At 32.4% G+C, this 10,686-nt stretch overlaps 1 protein-coding gene and 1 long non-coding RNA gene across 2 annotated transcripts in view; both read left to right on the top strand.

Annotated features, from left to right (window-relative positions):
- On the top strand, positions 1-546 carry LOC133171697 (uncharacterized). The gene is made up of 2 exons (XR_009718849.1): positions 1-149; positions 249-546. It is a non-coding gene; the product is annotated as an uncharacterized LOC133171697 (long non-coding RNA).
- A 1,864-nt stretch (positions 547-2,410) lies between these two features.
- The window catches only part of LOC133206087 (ketosamine-3-kinase-like), an 18,416-nt gene continuing 10,140 nt past the window's right edge, over positions 2,411-10,686 (top strand). Inside the window, exons 1-5 of the mRNA XM_061342018.1 lie at positions 2,411-2,476; positions 2,641-2,787; positions 5,015-5,098; positions 6,757-6,857; positions 7,801-7,960. Of these exons, the coding sequence (XP_061198002.1) occupies positions 2,644-2,787; positions 5,015-5,098; positions 6,757-6,857; positions 7,801-7,960 (489 nt within the window). The 5' untranslated portion in view covers positions 2,411-2,476; positions 2,641-2,643. The remainder of the gene's footprint in view (positions 2,477-2,640; positions 2,788-5,014; positions 5,099-6,756; positions 6,858-7,800; positions 7,961-10,686) is intronic.

Here is a 10,686-nt window from a genome sequence, read left to right as displayed (position 1 = left end):
GAAGCTGCATGTTTTGACAACACGTTGCCAAGTTATTCGAAGCAAACTGTGCAAGAAAGGAAACACCAAGATGATTGTAGTTGCGAATCTTTTCTTTTTTTGTATCCAGTGGGCGTATCAGAAGATCGAAACACAGTTCAAAATCCTCGGTATGTTATATTCTGTCAGACTTAAAAGACGGACATTTTTTTTTAACTTTTATATTTCACTTTTCCCTAGTTACAAATAATTCATTTCTGTTCTTTCAGGGTCGACTTTGACCAAGGAAGATCGCTATCGAATTATGAGAGAGGGATCTAGTGTTGATGCCATTCCCCGATCAAGCGTAAGCTTGTTGAAAAAATGAATGGATACAACTAAGAAAAAAACCTCGGAAAGCATTCACTTTGGATTTTTGGACTGACAGTAAAATTACTGATGTAAATGTGTATCTATGTCTTTTATAAAGGACAGCTATATGAGTTAAAAAAAAAAATGTCATTTTTTCGTGTAATTTATTACTGTAGAAAAAAAACTTTCAAATTTAAATAAATTTATTTTTCTTCATTAATGTTAACATTTTTTATCTCTACTGTAGGTGCAATTTTTTTTTTATCTCTACTGTAGGTGCAATGTTTAAATAAAATCTGTAGAATATTTTTCAATGCTTGTATAGTAGAGAAAACTTTTTACAACAAAACATTTCTCTTAATAGTGTTTAAAAGTATTACAAGACCTATTGTCGGATAGCTTGTGTTCAGATTTATTCGTTTTATAAGATAAAAAATGTTTGATGTATTTGGGGAGTTCAAAATTGGAAGACAGTATACAGTTGTGTAGCTACTGATAAAATGAAATGAACGCCCAGGCAAATGATCTGAGGACAGTCTGAACTCCCAATTGATTTCCACTCTGAAATGGAGGGGGGGGGGTGTTAAAAAAATATCTGTTTGAAAATGAAAAGTAAGAAATACAAATGTTATGATATATCCATGAGATTTTATGACATTTCATTTTCAGAATGCCCGTGCAGTACTGTATCTTTTTTCTTATTTAAACATGAATAATTTGACGCTTTATCATGCTTCAGCATGAAACATCTCTATGAATTCAAAATACATATAAAGTAATGCTTATGACTGTAATATTGTCAAGCCCATCACAGAAGGTAAGTATAGGTATCATGAGCAAACTTTTTTTTCGGGGGTGGCTGTTACGTGAGAGGGACAAGAATTGTCGGAAATAAATGAGTGTTAGTATGATGCACAGTTGGTGTTATATATGTGCTTGGTGTCTGATAGGGATTTAACTGACAACATGTTCATCGTAATGTAATTTTATAATCACTCTCCATTGGGTATCCAAAATAAAATAAATGAAGATGAAAATAAATCAAAATAATGTTTCAATTGTAAAACGGATTAGATCGCAAAATTTTTATCTTATTAAATAATGGCTGAAATGGTTTCTTTCCTTTTTAATGATTTCAGTCGATTACAGGAAGGAGTCTAGAAAAAAAGCAGTATCTCTGAAATGGGGAACTGTCAAATGTTCATCAAAATGTTCATTAGTCCTTCCTTTAATCTGGAACAATTTTTTCCTGGACGTTCTCTTCGTCTTCTTTTCCCTCTGCCTGGACTTGCAAAATTTCCCCCAATCTCCTTACAGCGATATTCGTACATGGGGTACATTTCATAGCCGTAGGAACCGGGGGGGGGGGCACGGGGGGCCGTGCCCCCCCCCCCAATAATTTTGCCGATATATAGATTACTATAGAAAACTAGAAAACATAGATACTACATGCTTGTGCCCCCTCAATAAATACGTCTGATGTCCTTTTTTTTTTCTTTTTCTTTCTTTCTTTTTTTTTTTTTTGCTTGTCAAGAAATTTTTGGTAGTTGATAGTGCCCCTCAACTGAAAATGTATGGCAACTGAAATTGCTTCCTACGGGCCTGCATTTCAGGCCCGTAGGAAGCAATTTCAAATTGGGGGTGGGGGGGGGCACAACCAGACATTTTCAGTTTGGGAGCCCTACCAAAAATTCTTTGAAAAGTAAAAACAAAAAAACAAAAAAAAGGTCATCAGACGTTATCATTAAGGGGATACAAGCATATAGTAGCTATGTTTTCTATAGTATTATATATCAGCAAAATTATTGAGGGGGGAACCACTCAATTTGTGAAATTTTGATCTTTAGGGCCCTTTTCTGATGATGACAGTCATATATATATATATATATATATATATATATATATATATATATATATATATATATATATATATATATATATATATATATATATATATATAGGTTCGGATTTCGTTGAGGGGGGAGTTTGTTTAGTGCTTGATTGTCAACAGCTGAAATCGGAATATTATTAGAAGCGTATCTGCTTTGGTTCTAATTTTAGCTTGCTCGTCCTTTTTCCCGTTATAGTTTTCTTTCTTTCTCTCTCTCTCTCTACATTGACATCAAGCAGAGAAACAGACAATACAGTTTGTATTATTTTAATCTGTAATAAGTGACAGTAAGAAATAATGATAACAATAATTTACACAGTATTATCTTTATCCAATGAATGCTCGAATTAAATTTTAAAATTAATACTCTATCATAAATCATTGTATTAAATTGTAATTGTTTTCACCTGTTCACGTAGGGAATGGAGACTTTATTGCGTGCAGAGTTGGACGACGAAGACTTGAAGTGTTTGGGCACGGGTGGATCAGGGTGTATTAGCGAAGGACTGATATACCAAACAGGGACAGGACAGAAAATATTTGTCAAAGTCAACAACAAATCAGAGGTATCTGTCATCAACAGTTATAAAATACGTCACTTGTAGAGAGTACATGTATATATAAAATGTTAAATTAACTTGAAATAATTATATTTGCATTTAAGGGGAAGAAGGACCTTTAGCTGAAAAAATACTTGTCATTCAATTTTTTTTATATTTTGTATATTTCTTATTAAGTATGTCCCACATATCTTAAAGCAGTTATATCATTAGGTTTCTTATCTTATTTTAGAGATATTGATTGACAAATATTATGCCCTACAGTATCTAAGTGGAGTTTTAATTCTCCATGTTTCCGGGCTCATTACTCTGTCCATAATTGGATTTTTAAAGCATATATAAAAAATATGTAAGTGAACATGTATCTTTTAAAATATTTCAGAGTATGAATTGGGTTTAAAATTCAAAAAGGCAAGTTTCCTCTATCACACTGCATCTGGATAGGGAAAATTACGAACTTTTTAAGACAACTTAAACAACAAAAAACGTAATTTACAAAAAATCCTATCATTCAATATTTTTAAATTTACGTTGAAATGCAAGTCCTTCAAATTATTGATTAACTGTAAAAATTTCGAATGGTGAAGCTGACCTCAATATTGCACAGCACATCGTTAAAGACGACATAAGCAGGACAAAAACTTGTCATGTTTACATTTCTCGAGTACGGGAAAAACCAACTATGACGTCACACGTAAGCTAAATAAGCGAAATAAGATATACCTACATAAGATTTCCGTCATCAGCCATGCCAAAATAATTTCTGTTTTCCCCGTTTCTCAAAATACTTCATCATATACTGATTATGACCTGTTTTTACATAATAAAACCGCCCTTGTATTCACCGAGTATGATCTTGCTGTACTAGCAGATCGTGTATGACGTCACCAACTTGTTGGACGTGCAGTTTAAAAAAAACAGAGGAGTGGATCAATCTTTTTTCATAATTTGTTAATGTTTGCAAGAATGTTAAACTTTTTATTTTTTTTAATATAAGATGGTAATTAAAGAAAAAAAATTGTCAAAAATTTATACAGGAACTGATGCTTTACACGTTTTGCACTTATATAAATGGAGACTATGACGTAGTTTAACAAAGTCATGTGACCATGTGTCCTTCATCCCCTTAAGAGAGAGAGAGAGAGAGAGCATTCAGAAATAGTAAATTTCTCAGTTCATTTATAAATTCTTTATGACTGATTAGCTAGGTGTGACCACACTGTGGCTCGAACCTACAACCCTCAGATTTAAAATCCAATGCTCTACCAACTGAGCTAAAGGGTTAACCCACTAGCTAGTGCTAGTAGGAGCGTGGCCTCACTATATACAATGCATAGCCACTTTCAACTCTGTTACACTTCCCCCTTCTTTTCCTTGAGATTTCTTACCCCTGAGAAATCTCTCATACGAGACTCTATAAACACCACTCACCATATGGGTTTTGTAGTTGGGTGCCAATATGACCGATTAGCTAGGTGTGTCCACACTGTGGCTCGAACCTACAACCCTTGGATTTAAAATCCAACACTTTACCGACTGAGCTAAAGGGTTAACCCACTAGCTAGTGCTAGTAGGAGTGTGGCCTCACTATTTACAACGCATAGTCACCTTCAACTCTGTTACATCTTTAACCAAAGTTATAAACACAGATATTCATATGACTTTTAGGGAGGAAATTACCCTCTCTGAAATAATAAGGTAAAAAAAAATCCAGTTATTCAAGCAGTTATTCAAGGACCCTGAGATCTATCCCCTCCCCAACCCCACCTCCCAAAAGACAATTGGCATTTTCAGAGCAGTTGGTTGGGGGTTATAGAGCATTTTCAGTTAGGATTTACAGTGTAATTTTTTTTAGATACAAATTAATAAATCATATGCAATTAAAAAATAAATTAATCTCTAAAGATTTTTTTCCTAGATTTATTTTATTTTTACTATTTTAGGATATTTACCATTGTAATGGATGCAGATATTTAAACAAAAAAGTGGATTTTTTCCAGGGGAAAAATAACGAGTATTGGAAGTAGATTATGTCTAGATTGTTTCCTGAAATGTCATATATGTCTCTCCTTCAACTAAGAATTGGGCTAATTTTTTTTTATTTGATGTCAAAGGTCAAAATTTTTTAATATTGTAGAAACAATATATAAAGTGTTATACAAAGAGTCCTAAACCTTTTAAGTTACCTGTCATTAAATAAAGTTAAAATCTTTGGTTTTATACTTATTAACAGGCTCGACAGATGTTTGATGGGGAATATAGAAGTTTGGAATACTTATATGCAGCAGGAATTATCCAAGTTCCAAAACCAATTAAGGTACATCATAGAAATTCTAACTTGGATATAATTATGGAAAATTTTTAAAATTCCAGTAAAATTCCTTCGTGTCTTATCCATCTCAATAATTTATTTAAATAAATGAAATTCTAGTTGGCAGTTAATTTAACTTCATTCATCATCTGATTTTTTAGCTCAACTAAGCTGAAAGCTCAAGTTAGCTTTTCTGATCAGATTTTGCCCAGCATCTGTCGGTCTGTAAACTTTTAAATTTTTGACTTCTTCTCCAGAACTAATGAGCTAATTTCCACCAAACTTACCTCAAAGCATCCTTGGCTGAGAGGATTCAAGTTTATTCAAATGAAGGTGCATGCCCTCCTTCAAGAGAAGATAATCACAAATTTGATGACATCTTTTAAACAATTTTCTTCTCAAAAGCCACTGGGCCTGTAATCAGTAAACTTAAGTGAAACTGTGAAAGCTTAATTAATCACATAGTATAGATTTAAAAATCTTTTCAATATCAGCAGGGCCATGAGTAGGGATATTAAAGGTGCTTGGACACAGATTTGAAGTTAATATTTTCTCAAATTTTCTGTATAATATCACGACTTATATATTGCAATGGCATTTCACACGAAAATATAATTAAAAACTTATTTTATCTGGAAATTATTGGAACTACGAATTCCGGGACGTGTTTGATTAACACATCATTGCACTTACCCTGGTACACAAATTTTAACTTTATCCTTAATATTTAAGAAAAGAGGCGATTCTGTTATGTATTAATGAAAAATAGTACATCTATAATCCAGAAAGATCAGAGTAGAAATGTTCGAAAGCAAAACCAGCTCACCAGTATTGTCAGTCCGTGCTCTTTGATGTGTACAGAGCTTAACAAATTGAACACACCCGTGAAACGTAAACTGTTTTTGTAAACAGGGCACGAGCTCTGTTATTGTTAATGTTTACGATTCACCGGGTGTGTTCAATTGTTAAACTCTGCACACACGACTGAGCACGAACTTACAATACTGTGACTGGGTTTTGCTTTCGAACATTTCTACTCTGAGTTTTCTGGGTTATAGTTTTAATATTTTTCATTAATGCACAACAAAATTGCCACTTTTCTTAAGTATTAAGAATAAAATTAAAATATGTGAAAGCGCAAGGATGTGTAAATCCAACGCGTCAAGAAATTCGAAGTTTTGATAACTTCGAGATGAAATAAGATTTTTATTATATTTTAGTATGAAATACTATAGCAACATATAAGTCATGAAATTATACAGAAAATTTGAGAAAATATTAACTTCAAATCTGTGTCCAAGCACCTTTAATGGGCAAGCATCCTCAGGTAATGTAGATTCAATTTTATTCAAGTCATGGCCCACAGGGGTAGGTTAGAGTTACAGATACGAGAGTTTTACTTGAAAATATATAAGAAAAACATTTTAAAATTTCTTTTCAACAGCAAGAGGACCATGATAAGTGATATTAAGATGCTATCTTAGGTAGTGGTAGTGCCGATTTAGGTTTGTTCAATTCATGTCTTCCAGAGAGGATGGACCATGGTTTGATAAAAGAAACAAAAAATATATATTGTGCATAATATGTAATCCAAAACGATGGTATCCATTGAAATTTAAAGGTTGCAAACCAAGCCAGTCATAAATGAGAAGTTTATTTTCTAGGTCATAGACCTACCAGAAGGAGGTTCTGCTTTGATTATGGAACATGTTGAGATAAACAGTTTGTCCTCACAAGCTGGGAAGCTAGGGGAATTAATGGCCAGGTAATAGACTGTTCAAACAGCTCATAGTGTTAATAGACTGTTCAAACAGTTCTTAGTGGTTGTAGGATGTTCATAGGATACAGTTCAGAGAGGTAATAGGGTGTTCATAGGGCACAGTTCATAATGGTTGTAGGGTGTTCGTATGATGCAGTTCAGAGTGGTTATAATGTATTCATTATTCAATATAAGTATTTCAAAGTAGTTGTAGATGTAATAAATGTGTCAGATGACAACTTAATATTAAAATTATTCTTTGATCTACCTGCATACAATTTATTTGTTTAGTAAGTATGTAAGGAGTTGAGAGTTTGTAGGTAAATATTTAGCTCATCTCAACTGAAAGTCTGATCAAAGTTTATCTATTGTGTGTCTGTCCATTGTCCTTAAGACATTATTTTTATAATTCCTCTCCAGTAATTACTGGGCCAATTTTGACAAAACTTGCCACAAAGCATTCTTGAGTGAAGGAATAAAAGTTTGTTTAAAATCATTTAGAAGCTATGCCATTATAATTATAAGGATGAAGGATCCAGTGTCTTGTAGTGGTACATTATGTAATATCATCTTTAAAGTGGTTTATATGTTATAAATGTATAACATATAATTGTCTAATAAAATCTAAATTTGGAATTAATTGTACATGTATATAGCTGCTTTCATTAAGTCATTTTGTGGAAGCAAATTTTGCAGTTGATGCTGTGTAATATGTATTGATATGTCTGATATGCATGTTTACATTTGCACAATTTGATTGACTTGTTCTTCTTTATCATATGTGAACATAGTCCTCTGGGAAAGCTAATTGAAGGGGAAGAGTTTAAAAATAACAAACAAACAACAAAAAAGCAACTTTTGTCAGTTTATTAGAAGTGTTTCTATGCTCTTTTATTGGGGATATTTATTAAATTTTCTTTCATTCCTGAGTTTTTTTTTTAAAACACAGATTACATATGCTAAACTCAGAGTTGTTGGAGAAATCAAAGAAAATGGAGAAGTATGTGGGTAAAGCAGGCCAGCTGTCCCCCGTCACTCAGTTTGGATTCGACATAAACACATGTTGTGGATACATACCACAAGACAATACCTGGCAAAATAACTGGGTGGTAGGATGCTTAAAATTATATTTCAAATTAAGTTATTCAAACTATGTTTTATTTTCCAGTAAATTTTGTGTCATCAAAACAATCCCAGCAATGAAAATATTTACCAGTTATTTCATTCGCTTGGACCATAAAATACAAGAAATCTTTTTTGTAATTGAATAATTGAATTATTTTGAAAAATCAGAAAATATTTTTTTTTTAAATGAAAGCTTTAGGATGATCCATTTATAAATCTAATTAAAATTATATCCTTTGATCCACTCGCAGAGATTGTTACAAAAAGGATATAACATTGTTCAGTTATATTGTTAGATGGACCTTTTATCTAAAATAAACGTTAAAAGTCAATGGAAATTATCAATTAGTATCATAGATAGGAGAATGAGATTCAGTCTTACAGAATCAGTTTGTTTTCATCTCAAAGCACCAATTCAGCATGTTTTAGTTATTACAGTCAAATTTCATCAGTGTGACAGTGTACATAGTCTTGTTTACATGAGGGATTGAATGGGTTTTATCAATCACTCTGATAGACACATGACTGGTGCAGGAGCTGATGATCTTATTAGTGAGTTATCACATGAACGGTTTAGAAGGTGATGATCTTATTGGCTAGTTGTATCATGAATGGTTTAGAAGGTGAAGATTTGATTGGCTAGTTGTATCATGAATGGTTAAGAAGGTGAAGATCTTATTGGCTAGTTGTATCATGAATGGTTTAGAAGGTGGAGATCTTAGTGGCTAGTTATATCATGAATGGTTTAGAAGGTGAAGATTTTATTGGCTAGTTGTATCATGAATGGTTTAGAAGGTGATTATCTTATTGGCTAGTTGTCACATGACTGGTATAGAAGGTGATGATCTCATTGGTTAGTTGTCACATGAATGGTTCAGAAGACAATGATCTTATTGGCTAAGTGTCACACATGATTGGTTTAGAAGATGATTATCTTATTGGCTAGTTGTCACATGATTGGTGTAGAAGGTGATGATCTTAATATTGTCTAGTTGTCACATGAATAGTTTAGAAGGTGATGATCTCATTGGCTAGTCACACATGAATGGTTTAGAAGGTGATGATCTTATTGGCTAGTCACACATGAATGGTTTAGAAGGTGATGATCTTATTGGCTAGTCACACATAAATGGTTTAGAAGGTGATGATCTTATTGGCTAGTTGTCACATGATTGGTTTAAAAGATGATTATCTTATTGGCTAATTGTCACATGAATGATTTAGAAGGTGATGATCTTGTTGGCTTTATTGACAAACAGGATGTGAGTGGATCAAAGCATTAGGATAATCATATAATTATACCTGTAATTATATATCACTCAATTATTAATCATTCTTTAACAAAAAATGTTTGTTTGAACATATTTTATTGTATAAAAGATATACAAATGGTTTGAACACAAGTTCTAACAACTTACGAGGTTCTCACCATAAATGGCTACAACTGTCAATGTCTATATATAGAAAACAAAAATATTGATAAAAAAACATGTTTGTTTTAAACATACATTCATTACATGATAAATATATAACTAACTAGAGTTTTAGTGTAAGGCTGTAATAATTAATTGAATCTGCCAGAATCTCTTATAAATTTTTGAACAGATTGAAAAATATATTTATTGATTTCAAGTCATTTTGTGACTCATCTCCCCACAGAAGTAGGTGACAATCAATAATATTCAATTTAGTGTTTGGTTTAGTAAGACACAGTAGGTTTCTAAATAGTTCCTCTCTAGCATGTTGATATTTATTACATACATAGAAGAAATGATATGGGTCTTCTGGTGTACCACATGAACAATTAGGACTCTCAATAATGTTTCTTTTATAAAGATCATAATTTAAAATACAATTGTGTCGTAGTTTAGTATGTATGATATTAAGTCGTCTGTTACCATAACAGAAATAAGGAGGGGGTCTGCTGGGTTTTTTTTATGTATATTGTTTTTAAAACTACTAAAAGTTGAGCTGTTTCTTGTGGTAATACTTAAACTATTCCATTGGTTTACTGTATCAGGAACAAAAGATTTCTTAAATATTTCGAGTCTGCATCTAGGAATAGTCATCTCGATCACGTGTGTTGTAATTTGATTCAACACTCCTTTTTGAGGGAAAAATACTTTTTTAAATAATCAGGTACCAAACTGTGATGTACTTTAAACATGGTACATGTATTTAGTTTTCCTACTTTACGCCTCTCTGCGAGAGGTTCCCAAAATGTGTAAATTTGGTAACAAAAGTCTTGTGTTAATTTACAATTACCGTATGTACTCGCCTATAAGTCAGATTTTTGGGAGTTAAACTTTGGTCCAAAACTCTATGTCCGACTTATAGGCGAGTTATAAAAATATTGGTATTTTAGAATGTCAATCCCTCTATTATAAGCTTCAAAAATACAACCGACTTATAGGCAACCCGACTTATAGGCAAGTATATATGGTATAATTTAATTCTGGTTATAATGCAGTATTTGATTGGATGAAAATTTACTTCATACATGTATCAAAAATTGGGTTGCCTACGTCACAATGACTTGTGTCAAAAATGTATATCGATAAGCCTGACTTTACATTTCAATTTTGTACAATTTGAAGTAATTTTTTAAGGGCAATCTTCTTTTTTTTACACTAAATGAATGAAAATTAAATTATAAGGAATGAATTTAATAGCTACCCATTTTATAACCTAAAGGTGATAAACTGGGTTG

Source organism: Saccostrea echinata, unplaced genomic scaffold, assembly GCF_033153115.1.
Source record: "Saccostrea echinata isolate AGI-Se365-2 ecotype Australia unplaced genomic scaffold, CSIRO_AGI_Sech_v1 ptg000054l, whole genome shotgun sequence".
Lineage (NCBI taxonomy): Eukaryota > Metazoa > Mollusca > Bivalvia > Ostreida > Ostreidae > Saccostrea > Saccostrea echinata.
This window is presented reverse-complemented; position numbering and strand designations above follow the sequence as displayed.